At 51.5% G+C, this 14,124-nt stretch overlaps 1 protein-coding gene across 8 annotated transcripts in view; it reads left to right on the top strand.

Moving 5' to 3' along the window:
• LOC122391080 (neuronal acetylcholine receptor subunit alpha-7-like) overlaps positions 1-13,940 on the top strand; it is a 39,975-nt gene extending 26,035 nt beyond the window's left edge. Inside the window, exons 3-11 of one of the 8 annotated variants that reach the window (XM_043384642.1) lie at positions 1,688-1,732; positions 2,693-2,802; positions 3,075-3,255; positions 3,615-3,687; positions 5,002-5,196; positions 6,410-6,496; positions 6,934-7,020; positions 11,813-11,922; positions 12,674-13,940. In XM_043384642.1, the coding sequence (XP_043240577.1) occupies positions 1,688-1,732; positions 2,693-2,802; positions 3,075-3,255; positions 3,615-3,687; positions 5,002-5,196; positions 6,410-6,496; positions 6,934-7,020; positions 11,813-11,922; positions 12,674-13,165 (1,380 nt within the window). In that variant the 3' untranslated portion in view covers positions 13,166-13,940. Of the gene's footprint in view, positions 1-1,687; positions 1,733-2,692; positions 2,803-3,074; positions 3,256-3,614; positions 3,688-4,449; positions 4,645-5,001; positions 5,197-6,409; positions 6,497-6,933; positions 7,021-7,180; positions 7,268-11,812; positions 11,923-12,673 lie in introns of all 8 variants that reach the window. The other 7 variants (XM_043384648.1, XM_043384646.1, XM_043384643.1 and 4 more) reach the window with 7 other exon arrangements.
• Positions 13,941-14,124: the final 184 nt, after the last annotated feature.

Here is a 14,124-nt window from a genome sequence, read left to right as displayed (position 1 = left end):
CCGGGATCACAGCAACTAGCAATCAAATATAAATATCATATGATCCGCTTCTACACGGAACTAACCAAATCCGATTAATCTTGTATCTAATTTGGGTCTTGGGAAGATAATGTACAGGTAGTCTAGCGATTCGGTGTAAAATATTGCCAACATTTTTAACAGACAGCGTACATCGCGTAAATGAGTGAGCTGCAGTAGAACTCTAATTACATCACCCATAATGACAGTCAAACGTGCACAATCGTCGGTCTCTCCACATATTGCCGCTTCTTTGTGTCGAGAGCCTGCGGTCGGCTCGCGTCCTGTCACGCCTCTTTGTACGACTGCTGCGGTTGTTGTCCTTTCCGTCATTGTTCAGTGGGTGTATGAGCCATTCATGGGTGCCGTTTCCGTGTATGGTAGCCGATGTATGTATACTGTATAGGGAGTCGGTGGTCAGTCTTTTTACGCTACTCCTCTGTGAGAGTGTGGGGGCCTTCTGGCCCGCTTACTGTGCTGCAGGTGGTCGCTACGTGTACCTACTGTGGCTGCTCAGTGAGATAAGTGGGAGCTAGCCTGTTGGTCGGTTCTCTGTGACTCTTATTCACATCCTGTCATTTCTCTCTGCGAGTGTGGGATGCTATAATTGCTGTACTGCTCCTCCGAGTGGGAGCAGGCCTTTCGGAGCCGTTGGCCAGTCCACATAGCACCACCGCTCAGCTCAGGGTTCCGCAGCCACTCCTGCACCCGACGTTTCAGGCCCGCTGCGCCCGGCGCGGCGGCCCCTCTCCACTACGCCCGCCGATCCAGGGCTGCTCAGCCCGCCGTTCCACCGCTGCTCCGCTCAGCGTTCCGAGCTGTCGGCCGGCGCGCGGTCGGCGATATATGCCGGCCGGCCGGAGCAGGCGCCCAATCCACCGCCGGATGGCTCCATACCTCCTGGCTGACGATGGGCTTATTGGGATCAGCGCACGAGCGCCACGCCGAAACAGGCCGCGGCCCGGGCCGGCCAGCTCTCCTGACACGGCCGGGCGTGCCTGTGACGGGTGTAGCAGAAGTGAGCCACCTGTGTATTTGTTCAGAGAGCACAAAGAATAGCACAAAGCTTAGGTAAAGTTCATGATCTGGATAATATCGTTAGCGGTGGTGTAGCGACTTCTGCGTGAAGCGTGGCTGAGCTCATCTTTTGCTGTTGGGTAGATCCCACCTCCGGAGAGATTCTATGCACGAATAGCTATTTGATGCGGTAAATCCTCTTGGCAGTTATCCTTAGGAAAGGCTTTTATGATCGCATAGCTGTCAGATATGAAGTAGCGATTTTCTCGTGCCTCCGTATAATACCAGTGAATGCCGCGCGGCTTCCCATATTGTGCTGGGTGGAACTCGTCATTTGGTCGTCGCCGTGAGCAGATTATTTACAGCCCTGCGGGCAGATGTAAGGGCGGCTGACGTTCTGTCTATTATACAGTGCCGCAACTGGCAAGCACCGATGACTAAAATCATGAGAGGGCAGCTTTAAAACAATTATTAAATGGCAGTTTTTGTTTCCAAGGACCTGTAGGAGACTTCACGTGTGTGCCATGTGGGTGGGGTGTGACAGGTTTATTTGTTGATTATGATGGTGTGTGGGTTGGGAGGCTGCAGTCCTCTGTCATCTGACGCACCGTCCTCTAAACTGTTGCTGTTTGTTTCCGATTCGCCGCCGTAGGATGAGAAGAATCAGCTGCTAATTACGAATGTGTGGTTAAATTTGGTAAGTGACTGGCCTGCCGATAACTAGATGGAACCGCTGTCTGCTCATGTCGGGACCGTCCGCACCTGTCAGCTTGAACGACTTCTCAAAGTCAGCTGCCGGTGGCACGATCAATAGCTTTCTATCAAAAGCTTTGCTATCGCTTTTCTCTGTTGGGCAATACTCTCTTTGGCAGCGACTACCTGACATATGTGGGCAGTGAGTTCTCATAACAGTCCATACCTGCACTTGTCGCTTCATCAGACCCGCATGCATCAACATCACATTTTGCATGTCTCAGGCCACCCACGCTATCCGTTATTTCGTCAGCAGATTGTTCAGTGCATTTAGTAAATAATGTGAATGGTAATGCGGTTGTGATTTTTGATGTTCAAGGCACCCCTGCTAGCTGCACCACTATACCTACCACTTTTATCGCCTGACTTTGGCCAGTCAGGGTATACAAGGTGTGAATAGTACAAGCACATATGCTTGTTTAGCATGCATGGGATGGCTTTCCCCACGAGATTCTGCTGTGTATTTCATTGCAATGTTCCACGTCTGAGGAATATTGAAACCAATTTACCTTCACTTTCGTATTTTTCTCCCTCCGCTCTTATCCCTTCTTGCTTCATATTGCTCTCCGTCTCATCTTCGCTCTTAGGTGATTTGCATATTTTGGTTCCAATTTGAATACGTACTCGAAGCTTTTTACTGTCGTTTTCCTTCCATTACAAGTAAAAGGTATGAGACAGATTGGGTATTGAATCCATTTTCATTAGGTCTTGTCATGGCCTTTGCGAGTTGAAATGCTTTAGACGAAATAACCCTTGCAGCCATCTCCTCTTACCAACTATGCACCAGTCAGTGTTTGTTGTCTTCATATAAGTGCGCTTTTGAGAAATAAGGAACCTACAGTTGACAACTTTGCCAATGGAAGGCTGCCCGTACGTCATTTACAGCTGTTGTTGTGTGACCCAGGAATGGAATGATGTGAATCTGAGGTGGAACGCCTCGGAGTACGGGGGCGTTCAGGACCTCCGGATACCACCGAAAAACATCTGGAAACCAGATGTTCTAATGTACAACAGGTACGTTCTATTGTGACCGAGGTGTGACATGCATTTTTAGAATTTTGGCAACTAATTTGAACATGCTCAATCCTCACATCCCACTGAACCTTCTTGGAACGATTTTTGGTGATATTCTGGACTGGGAACACTAAAGCTCTCTAAGTCAAGTTATAGGACTTAAATACTGTATGCGATTACTTCGAGCCAAGCCTAAGTAACGTTTTGGGTGACGCTTGAGATCATGTTTGCCAGTTTCATTTCTATGTTTCTTTGTCTTGTGTGGCTTTCAGTGCGGACGAGAAGTTCGACAGTACGTATCCCACCAATGTGGTATTAAAAAACAACGGGAGCTGTCTATATGTACCTCCTGGTATTTTCAAGTCGACATGCAAAATCGACATCACCTGGTTTCCGTTCGATGACCAGGAGTGTAAAATGAAATTCGGTTCGTGGACGTACGACGGTTGGCAGGTAAGTACTCGCCCCCTCTCCTATCAGTTGCTTTGGAGCAGGGCTTGGAGGATTAATTGCATCCCACTGCTCTTCATATTCTCAACGCCATTTTTGTCAGGAAATGATCCGAGATTAATTATACAGGTGTAGCATCAAATGATCTTGACTGAAGTTATTTTGAATGCTGATTTTATCATCTTGCCATTCGCCAATCAGTCACAAAGGGATGTCCAAGGCCGTAGCGAAAATTATTCGCATAGGTAACGCAAGGAAGCACATTTATTTGGGTGCAACAGCTTGTCACCATGCGTGAGATCCACCACTACCAAACATAACGCCCTGTGTGCGTGTCTGTGTGTCTTGTTTTGCGTCACCAGCTGGACCTGATCCTGCCGTCGGACGAGGGGGATGCCAGCAACTTCATCCCCAATGGGGAGTGGACCCTGCTCGGTGAGATCGCAGTCCATGCGGGGCGGGCGTCACCCCACCGCACACCGCCGCCTCGACATAGCAAACAGATGATGAAGCGCACACGAGTCACGACATACATGTAGTGATACACATATGTATTCGTACGACACCCATATGCACTCTAACCTGTCTCGCCTATCATGGCTATGATGTCTCGCCTACCACTATTTCAACATTCCACAGTTTATGTCTTTATGACACTTTCCGAGCAGCAGATGACAAAACATTGCCATTTTGTCCGTACCACGCTTAGCTCAAAAGCATCACGTCTTCCAACGAGCAAAGTAAAAGATATTTAATCCGATTATCTAGCACTCCTATCACTCGTAAATCAGAGTATACGTAAGGCACAAACACGCAGAGAAGCTCACAAGCACAGTCCATATGATCACTGATCAGGAATTCACCTGTTGCAGGTATCAACAGGTATGCTAACTAGCAACTTCCTAGCCTGGATATTGTTTAACGACGTTAGCATAAAGTGAAAAGTGTGCCTCCGTTAAACCTGCTGTGATAATTGCGTACTATCGGAACACTGAATGTTGTACGTGCACATGTTCTGCTAAGCTAGTGGAAGAAACCGTAACTTTCCTATTCGTTTTGTTTCAGTATTAACTAATATAGCTCTAAAAATGATCAATAATTGCATGTTCAATTAGAGCTCTGCAATAAATAACCGAGAATAACTAAGAGCCAGTGTTTGAACGTATGCTCTGTTTTGTTACCTCTCCTCTGTTTTAGGTGTACCTGGAAAGCGTAACGAAATCTCGTACGCCTGTTGTCCACAACCATATATTGATATAACGTACACAATACTGATCCGAAGACGGACGTTGTACTATTTCTCCAACCTAATAGTACCATGTGTGCTGATCGCCTCCATGGCCGTGCTGGGCTTCACTCTGCCGCCCGACAGCGGAGAAAAACTCAGCCTAGGTAAACAGGCGCCCGGCCGGCTGTCGGGCCTGGCCGGAGCGCGCCCCTCTCGAGTGTATGTCCCGGGTGAAGGAGGGTGCCAGGGAACTCATCAGCCTCAGACATGATCAGAGCTTCTCCGAGGGCTAAGGCTCGTCTCAAACGGATACCATTTGACAGTGATCCTGGTTCGGCGACAGGATCAAGTTGAAAGCCCAGTGGCGGCTTGCGTAAATCGGAACAGCCGCAGCTGAAACTGCGGATGGATGGCTGATTATCAAAAGTCCTCCTTGGCACCCTCCTCGCCTGCAGTGCTAGTCCGAACCGTTCGCGCGACTGAAGTATCGCTCGCATGCTCACATGTGTGACGTTTTGCAGGTATTCCGGGGAAGCGCAATGAGCTATCGTACGCCTGTTGCCCTCAACCCTACATCGACATCACGTACTCAGTCAGAATCCGTCGGCGAACGCTCTACTACCTTCACAACCTGGTCCTTCCCGGTATCCTGATATCCACCATGGTTCTACTGGCCTTCACTCTGCCGCCTGACTCGGGCGAGAAGCTGACTCTAGGTAGGACGGGCTCGCCGACATAGCTGCCCTTCAGGCAGCCACCAGGCCCTTCAGGCAGCCACTATGGCTCCCAGATGGCACTTGGGTCCTTCAGGCCGCCACTCTGGCTCATGAGGCCTCTGTTTTGGTCCATTAGGCACCAGTTATTGTGAGCAGCCTACTGGCATATTCAGGAACTAGTATTTACTTGCAGCTTTGTGATTACTCAGTTTAGTGATAATAGTCCACGCTCTCGTGGTTGTTATAATCATGAGAAGTGGTGCGTTCTCATGAGTGCACCACTTTGCAACTCTGACAAAGTGCTGATGTAACGTAATCAATGCTAGGGATGTTTGGTACGTGTGAAACCCAGTTCAAACAAGAGCACAGAAGAGGCTTTGGTGATGTTTGGTTTGTCTCTATCTGCCTCTGTCGCCGTGATACCTCCACCGCCGGTGGGCAGCGCTCGGCGGCCCCAGGCCGCGCGAGTCGCCCGCTCTCTCTGTCTGTCGAGCTCTCTGTGTCACTCCCGGGGACTGGTCCATCCCGCCTCCATCCGTCCCAGCTCTCCAGGCCGCGCGAGGTAACCTCCGCCAGAGCATGCTTTTCTCGTTTATCCCACCACTACACCTGAAATGGCGCAGGCGCGCTCGCGTTTATGTGTGTGTTTGTACGCGCGTGTCCGAGCGTCCGAGTGTTGTTGCGCGCGTGTCGCCTGCTGGCCACCGCTCAGCGGCCGCTGGCGTGCTGCGCAGACGTTGTGTGGTTAACACCGGCACCTGTTGCAGGCCACGAGCGCTGGCCGGTCCGGCCTGCCCCGAGGGACCTGCCCTGGCCGCGGGCCGCACGCCCCCCCCCCCCCCCATCCGCCGCCGAGCCCGCATGGCCACCGACCCTGTCCTCCGCTGATCGGTGTCGTCTCCTCTTGCACCGCCTGTCTCCCAATCTGAGTTAGGCTTCGTTTACTCGCTCACAATTATTTCTTTTCGTTTACCATTAACCGCTTCAGTGGGGCCTCTGCGGCATTAGACACAGAGCCGCGGAGGCCGGTAGCCTCTCCGCGTCGCTTGCCGCAGCGCTCTGTCGCTCTTCTCTGCGCGCTCTTTCTTGCCCTATCTATCTCAATCTCTTCTCGTTCTGTCTGTCTGTCTGTCTGGCTGGCTGGAGGCAGGTGCTCTGTTTGATCTGGGAGCTCTGCGCCGCAGCCTGATGACCGCGTCTTCTCTCCCGCCAGGCGTCACAGTGCTCCTCTCTCTGACAGTGTTTCTGAACCAAGTCGCTGCAAATATGCCAGAGACCTCAGAGGCTGTGCCCCTACTAGGTAACACAGAGCACGGCGACCCGCCGGCCGACCCGCCGGCTGGCCGGCGACGCCGCTAGAGTCTCTGCTCGACTCGATGTGCCTAACTTGCGTCGGATAAATCAATAAAAGCTGATCTCGAACCCCACCAATGTCATCTAAATCAAACCACCTAAATTTTGTGCTTGATAGCTGTTCGCTTTCAGCACTGCAGACGATGTTGCACGGTCTTTCTCGGTGTCCCTGCTGGCCCCGGCGCCGCCCTGGCTTGTCCCCGCCGCCCGCGCCGCGCGCGCTCGCGCCGCCGCCGTCTCTCGCTGCTCGTCTCTCTGTCTCACCCGCCGCGCTCTGTCTCTCTCTTTCAGACTGGTGTCCGGCGTCGGCGCTGGTGTGGCCCGTTCGTCCCCCGTGCCCGTGCCCGCTCCGGCTCCCACTCACTGCTCCCATTCCTGTTTTAGGTGTTACCATTTTGCTATCGCTCACTGTCTTTCTAAATATGGTGGCAGAGAGTATGCCCACTACATCCGACGCAGTCCCACTGATAGGTAAAAACCTTTGCGTGCCCACTATCTAATAATACTGTGGCACATCAGAGGTGACATCACAAAAGCCCGATCTCAAAATTACCCGGCGAGAGGAGGTATGACGCACAGAGCGCCCCAATGAGCTCGGTGACGGTCACATCATGTCTGTCTGTGATTTCAGGCGTCACCATTCTTCTTTCCCTGACCGTGTTCCACAATCTAGTCGCGGAGACACTTCCGCAAGTGTCAGATGCAATGCCTGTATTAGGTAGAGAGCCAGGGGTGGATGAAGCCGCGACCGGCGCCGCCTCCGCCGCCCCGCGTATACCGCCGGCCCTCCCGCCCCGCACGGTCGTCGCTCTGTCTCTCTCCATCTTTCTTTGTTTGTGTGTCGGTGTGCGCCCTGCCCTCCGCTGTTGAGCGGCTGGTGTGCCGGTTCTCTGGCCATTCTGTCCGTGTTCACTGTGCCCCGCCCCGGTGTGCCCTCCGTCCCGTTGTGTTCTACAGTCGCCACCCCAACTCGGCTGCATTTGTCCGGGCTGGCATGTGTGTTCGATGTGCCTCCATCACGCTCCGTCAGAACGTGTCGCGCTCCTCCCAGCCCTCTCTCTCCATCAACTCTGTGATATTCTCATTACGTTTCACACTCTCTCTCCCTCCAAGCGCTGTGATCTCTACATCATAGGCCAGCACTCAACAGGAGGCTACTCCGCATGATGAGCGAAGGATGACGTATGTTTCGACACCAAGTCGCCCTGTAGCATGGCAGTTGACCATTACATACATCGATAAATACATAACGCTCTCACATCGTCACTTACCTGTTCCTCGTCAGATGAACGCTCTGAGAAAATCTGATAGTACGATTTTGATGGTTTACCGCGGGAGTTGATGAAAAGATCAGGATCGCTATAGTTGTCCAGATTGCAAGACTGCAGTGTACGAAAAATACGATTCAGACCAAGCGAGGACCGCAAAGGCAATGAGTTGGCGGGAATTCAATCGATAGAACTCTCTCCATTTGTCAATAAGCTTCTTTTTGTAGCTTGACGTGACATTACGGGCTTTGAGTTTAACCTATTTGAAAAATCGGAAATTTATCTTTTCTGGCAACAACCAGCTATGAATACCCGTAAATGTCTCACAAAACATGACAGTGATTGCATGCAAAGCGCGATCTATTTCCCTTGGCATAAAACCGGCAGCTAAGGTGAGTTTTATCACGGGCTGCCCATAACTTATACTATACGACCTTTTATGGCGCAATAACGTTGCAATCAGGACGTTTTGACTCGCCAGTAAATTGTGTCAGATGCAACTAATAGGGTTTCCAGAAAACACAAAAAGTCGTAGGGATCGTGTGACGATGAGGAGGTGAGGCGAAAAGTAAAGGGAAAGGCAGACACAAAAATTTCACTTGTCTGGCGGTACTTCAGTTTGAGTCTGCTGAGCCTCCCTGTCATTTCTTACTTGCGCTCTGTTGATCAGTTGCCGAATTTTTACCTTATTTTGGGAATACACACCGCCTCTTCACATATGGTCGTTAATTACTGTTTCAAGTGATATTCATCAATCATCTGAAAAACAACATCCTTGTCGCTAGGGTTTTGTTTTGCGAGCGCGATCAGACAGCAGGTGCAGAAAAGGATAGTGCTACCTTTCTGTGAGCGCGCGCTGCCCGCACGATCCGGGCAGACGGTGCAGCCGCGTCTGCCGACTGAGCTTTGCCAGCTCTGTGCGAGCTGCGGCGAGCTGCCGGCCGAGCGAGCTCTATTGACCGGCGCCGCTGCTACGAGCCGCGACCGGCCGTGCGCCACTGCCGACAGAGAGCTGTAGGTATTGGCGGCGCGGCGTGCCTTTATCCGGCCGTAATTTACACGGATATACTGCCGGCAACTATGACTTATGTCGTAATGTCACCGAACCATCACTGGCTTCTCGGTGCTATAAATTCCCCGTGGGACAGCGCAGATGAGAAACTGACTCAGAGTGGAAATGGCTGGACCTATACCCGACCGAGCCATATGGGAGAGAGGAAATTAGCAGACGAAATTCTGCGTACCTACCGTTCAGATTAGCACATCGACATTCGTAATTTGTAAGTTTATATTGCTTGACAAGAGTATGGTGCAAAGAGCGAATAGATCCGTTCACATAAACCAGTATAGCGCCTTATGGGGCGACTAACGGAGCGAGCGAGAGGGTGGGCCTTGCACGTGCGAAATTGCGAGGGGGTACCTCCAACTGACTTGTGCACGGCACCCTACTAACCGGTCTCTAGCGATGTGCCGAATTTGAGCACAATCGGCCCAGCCGTTCTCGAGATCTGGAAGCGGCACCCTGCACGTGCGCACGTGCAAAATGGGTCCCAACTGACTTGTGCACTGCACCCTACTAACTGCTCCGTAACCGTGTACCAAATTTGAGCGCAATCGGTCCAGCCGTTCTCGAGATCTGGAATCGACCCCTGCACGTGCGCACGTGCAGCAGCACCCCAACTCTGGCACATGGATATGCATTGCCTAGTGGGTGCCTACCTACATGCCAACTTTCAGCGCAATCGGCCAAGTAGTTACCGAGATATTGCAACAATTACAAAAGTGACACCTCTTCGTTTTGCACGTGGCACGTGCATAAGGGGTTACCTACATGCATCGGGAATAGTCCAATACTTGGTAGAAGGAATGAAGCTACCCTAAAAAAATTACCGCGTGTAAATCGGTCAAGTGGTTGCTGAGATATAAGCGTCGCAAAACCGTGACCACGGCCGGCCGGCCGGCCGGCCGGCCGCTCATTCTCAGAAATTTCCGTTAATCTAAGGAAAGACTACGCTCGCTTCGCTCGCTCCGTAATAAGTGTTTAACTATTTTATCTTGTAGACAAAGAAGTCTTGCTTTCCCGGGCGTGCAATCCATTCTGGCGTAACTGGATCTGACAGTTGCCTTATTCAAATACCAAGAGAGCAACATTATCAGCACGTAGACAGCCTGCAATGCGAAGATCATTACACTGCAGCTTATTTCTACTGATGTCTCAGGCTCATTTGATAACCGTGACTTCGAGCACTGCCACCGGTCTGTGTCAGCGTCAGCGCCGCTGCACTGCACGCTGCAGCGGCGCCTCTCTGTGTCTGTGTGTCTGTCTGCGGCCGACGCCCCCCCCTCCCCCCTCTGTGTCGGTGTGACCCCGCTCCGCAGTGTGACCGTGGCGCGCGTGTTATAACGGGCAATGTATCTGATACGTGACACTAAACCAGCCAGGCACAAGGGCGCCATCCAATCAGGTCCGCTTTCAAAATATTTAATTTGTTTTTAATTTCAAAGCACTATTTCTTCTTGCTTCGTGATCAATTGGCTTTCTATAACAAACATTTTCGGTTCAATTCCCACCTCCCTTGCAAACTTCAGCCTATTGATAGCTGTTTCTGGCTATCTTTACACATACCTATTGCCAAAATAGGTATGTGCAATACCTCTGAGTCAGCACAGAGATGTGTCTAAATTTGGTAACTGGCGCACTTGTGACCTGCCTAAACAGAACGCGGTAATAGCCAATCATGCCTCCCTCGCCGGCTTTGACGGAATTCATTGAAAGGATGCTGTTGCCGTCCAATCCCCTGCGGAATTTCTCACTGAGATCCGTGATGTCCCATCTGATGCGCCATAAAGCATTCGCATCTATCCATGGAGCTTGCATAGATTACACGTCACTTTGTTTGCAGATGGAAATATGCTTTGCATAACTCACATAAATATGTTAAAGATGTAACTAAAATATGCATGCATTAAACCGGACAATTAACCACAGGGATGCTTAAGGCACTCCGTTAAACTGATAAACGATCCGACTAAAACACTTTTAAAATGACAAGCCTATTGCTATTGCATGGCTCCTGTCATTCACCGTGTTTGAAGCATGCATATTTGACCGTGTCGCTTTTCCAAGTGAAAACTTGTTTCACATAAGTGTAATGTCGCTAAATGTGTTATCAGTGTTCAATATGTGTGTGTATGACTTTTGTTTTGGTAAAGTAAGGGTAGTTTTTAAGCATTGAGCAATTCGAGGCAGAGGCAACATTGCAGCCTACTAATAATTAATTTTTGTTTAAGTAAACTGTGTATCTTTTTAACTTGTTAGGCACTAACCAATTAGCTATGCTTATTTGAACATTCATTCAGTTTCCAAGCACTGAATCAATAAGTAAGATTTTGCTGACAGTATCTTCATGTAAACAAAGTTCTCCCAAGTTTTGATGTAAAATGAAAAAAAAACGTTTCAATTTCAATATTTCAATATTTATTCAGTGAAGAAGCAACTGAACGTCGCAGACTCACAGTTAATCTACAACTGATCACTAAATTAGAATAATCAACTGTAGATTACGGATGATATGGTGAATTATACAGCTTGCAACAGACTCGTGTATTGCTATGTATAGACAGGTCGGTAACAACGGGTCCAGCCCAGCAGTATAGGACCAAATCAGGTCCGCTGTTATCTATGTGCATACGATTAAGCCTAAACTAAGCCACTGAAGCTTGTTTGACTATGCTCCCGGACCTGGAACTGAGCCCAGTTAAATGTAACCGGCGCACGAGCTGTTTGCAAAGCTTACATCCATTACGTTTTCGTCTGAATCAATAATCACCTGTGTTGACAAGGGCCGTGTGCCGTTAGTGGCCGTCAGTCGTCGGCGCGGCTCGGGCTCGGTCCCTGTTCAGACCGCTGCCGTCCAGCGGGGCGCAGGTCTATTTCTGACCGCAGCCGCCGCGAGCGCCGCCGCCGCCCAGTCTGACGCCCTCCGTACCACCAGGGACCTACTTTAACTGTATCATGTTCATGGTGGCGTCATCGGTGGTGAGCACGGTGCTCATCCTCAACTACCACCACCGCTCCGGTGAAACGCACGAGATGGCGCCCTGGGTGAGCACACTGCTCCTGAGGGAGCACACTGCCCTTCCCCCATCCTCAACTACCACCACCGCTCCGGCGAAACGCACGAGATGGCGCCCTGCCCCTGAGGGAGCACACTGCCCTTGAGGGAGCACACTGCCCTTCCCCATCCTCAACTACCACCACCGTTCCGGCGAGACGCACGAGATGGCACCCTGGGTGAGCAGTGAGCACACAGTCCCTTTCCTCCCCCTGGATGCCCAAACAGTCCCTAAGTGAGAAGCACACTGTCTATCCTTCTCGTCTTTTATAAGTGTCACGACTCGACTCAGCCTGTTACTTGAGACTTGTGTCGTTATATGTACAGTCCTTAGCCGTCGATGGATGACCATTGACAGACGTCAATACATCGTACGCGTTTATTTTAGCATATTTCGACACACGTTATAGTTTCATCTCCGCATACGACGCACGATCGAATCCGGAGGCGCTCTTCCTGCCTTGTTCCTCCAGCACGGTTCAAACTAGTGGCACTCTCACAAACAAACCTCTTGCCTCACCCACCACCTCCTATGGCACCTTTCTAACCGTGCTTGTGTGTCAGCTCTGAGGTCTGATGGCGCCCGTTCCGAGAGTGCTGCTTTGTCCGCTCTCAGACCTAGTGGCGCCCTCTCTGCGTGCTTCTTCAGCAGCTCCCAGATCCAGTGACGCCCTCTGTAGCCGTGACCCTGAGCCACTTCCCGTAGCGGCGCTCCTCTCATACCCATTTCTATTCCGCCAGGTTCGGAGCGTCTTTCTGCAATGGATGCCGTGGCTGTTACGCATGTCACGGCCCGGCGAGAAAATCACACGCAAAAACATCATCATGAACAACAAGATGAAGGAGCTGGAGCTGAAGGAGCGCTCGTCCAAGTCGCTGCTGGCCAACGTGCTGGACATGGACGACGACTACCGGGGCGGCCTGGCGCCGGGGCCGCTCACACTGGCCGCCAACAGCGCCAACTACACGCGCCTACCGCCGGGCCAGTCGGTGGACGACCTGGCGGCGCCCGGCTGCCTGGCCGGCTGCGCGCGCGAGCTGCAGCTGATCCTGCGCGAGCTGCGCACCGTCACCGACCGGCTGCGCCAGGACGACGAGGAGGCCGTGGTGACCAGCGACTGGAAGTTCGCCGCCATGGTGGTCGACCGCCTGTGTCTCATAGTGTTCACGCTGTTCACTGTGGTGGCCACGGTGGCCGTGCTGCTCTCGGCGCCGCACATCATCGTGCCGTGACGTGCCGCGCTCGGACTGGGGCCGCCGGCGCGAGCCGGGACGTGCCAGCCGGCGGCCCGGCGCGCCGTCTGCTCACCGGCCGCCGCGTCGGACTTCGACACGGCGGCGCTCGCACCGTCTCGTTACCCTGTAGCTCCAGAGGCCCGTTCTCATCCCACTTTCCACCCTACCCGCTCACGTTGGCCAACTCAGTATTTTTTAGCATTACGGGTAGTCTGTGCGAGTGACACTCTTCCTTCATACCTGAGCCGGCGAAGGCCAGGTGCCAAATACCGACGTAGGTCAGCCCGGCCCCTACTGGAGCGCCGGCCAGAGTATGCAATCGTTATCCTTCGTCCTGACGAGAGTGCTCTGTGATTCGCGATAGTATTAAAGGCTGAGTCCGTATTCCCCTCAGAGGCGTGCTCTGCCTCGCTGGAATCCTTGCCTTCTGTGATGTTTTATTTCCAGTCATATCGATTCAGACAATGGCGCAGAGTGGTTCACGTTTTAGGTGTGTGACCGAGGCGCGCATGTGCGAAAGAGAGAGTGAGAGAGATGCCTGACAGAGCCCAGTTTTGATATTGGTCGTGGTTGATCATGATTCTCGTCAGTGACATACTTGTCAAGGGATTTATACAGAGCCGTGTCGCTTTCATGCTAAGAGTAGAGTTGGGCTCATTTCAGCGAAAGTTCTTCCGAGTATATCAGCATTGTTCTTAGACTTTGAATGTCCATGGTTTTATGAATAACGAGGGTTTCTCTTAATGTTGCGCAAGAAAAGATGCCGAAATTGGACAGCAGTTTATGTCGGAGGCTGGATGGAGACGGAACAGCTACGTCGATATCCTGACTGGTATAACAGCAAAGTGTTGAAGTCCCCGACACTTCCCCAATCAATCCCTACAGAACTTACATAGACACCTTTACCATTAACGGTAAAACATCTTCCGTAGCGCGTCCTTTAAAAATGCAGAACA

The sequence above is a fragment of the Amphibalanus amphitrite genome, unplaced genomic scaffold (assembly GCF_019059575.1).
Source record: "Amphibalanus amphitrite isolate SeventyFive unplaced genomic scaffold, NRLGWU_Aamphi_draft 000421F_arrow, whole genome shotgun sequence".
Classification (NCBI taxonomy): Eukaryota; Metazoa; Arthropoda; class Thecostraca; order Balanomorpha; family Balanidae; genus Amphibalanus; species Amphibalanus amphitrite.
Note: the sequence above shows the minus strand (reverse complement) of the source record. Positions and strands in the feature narration are given on the sequence as shown.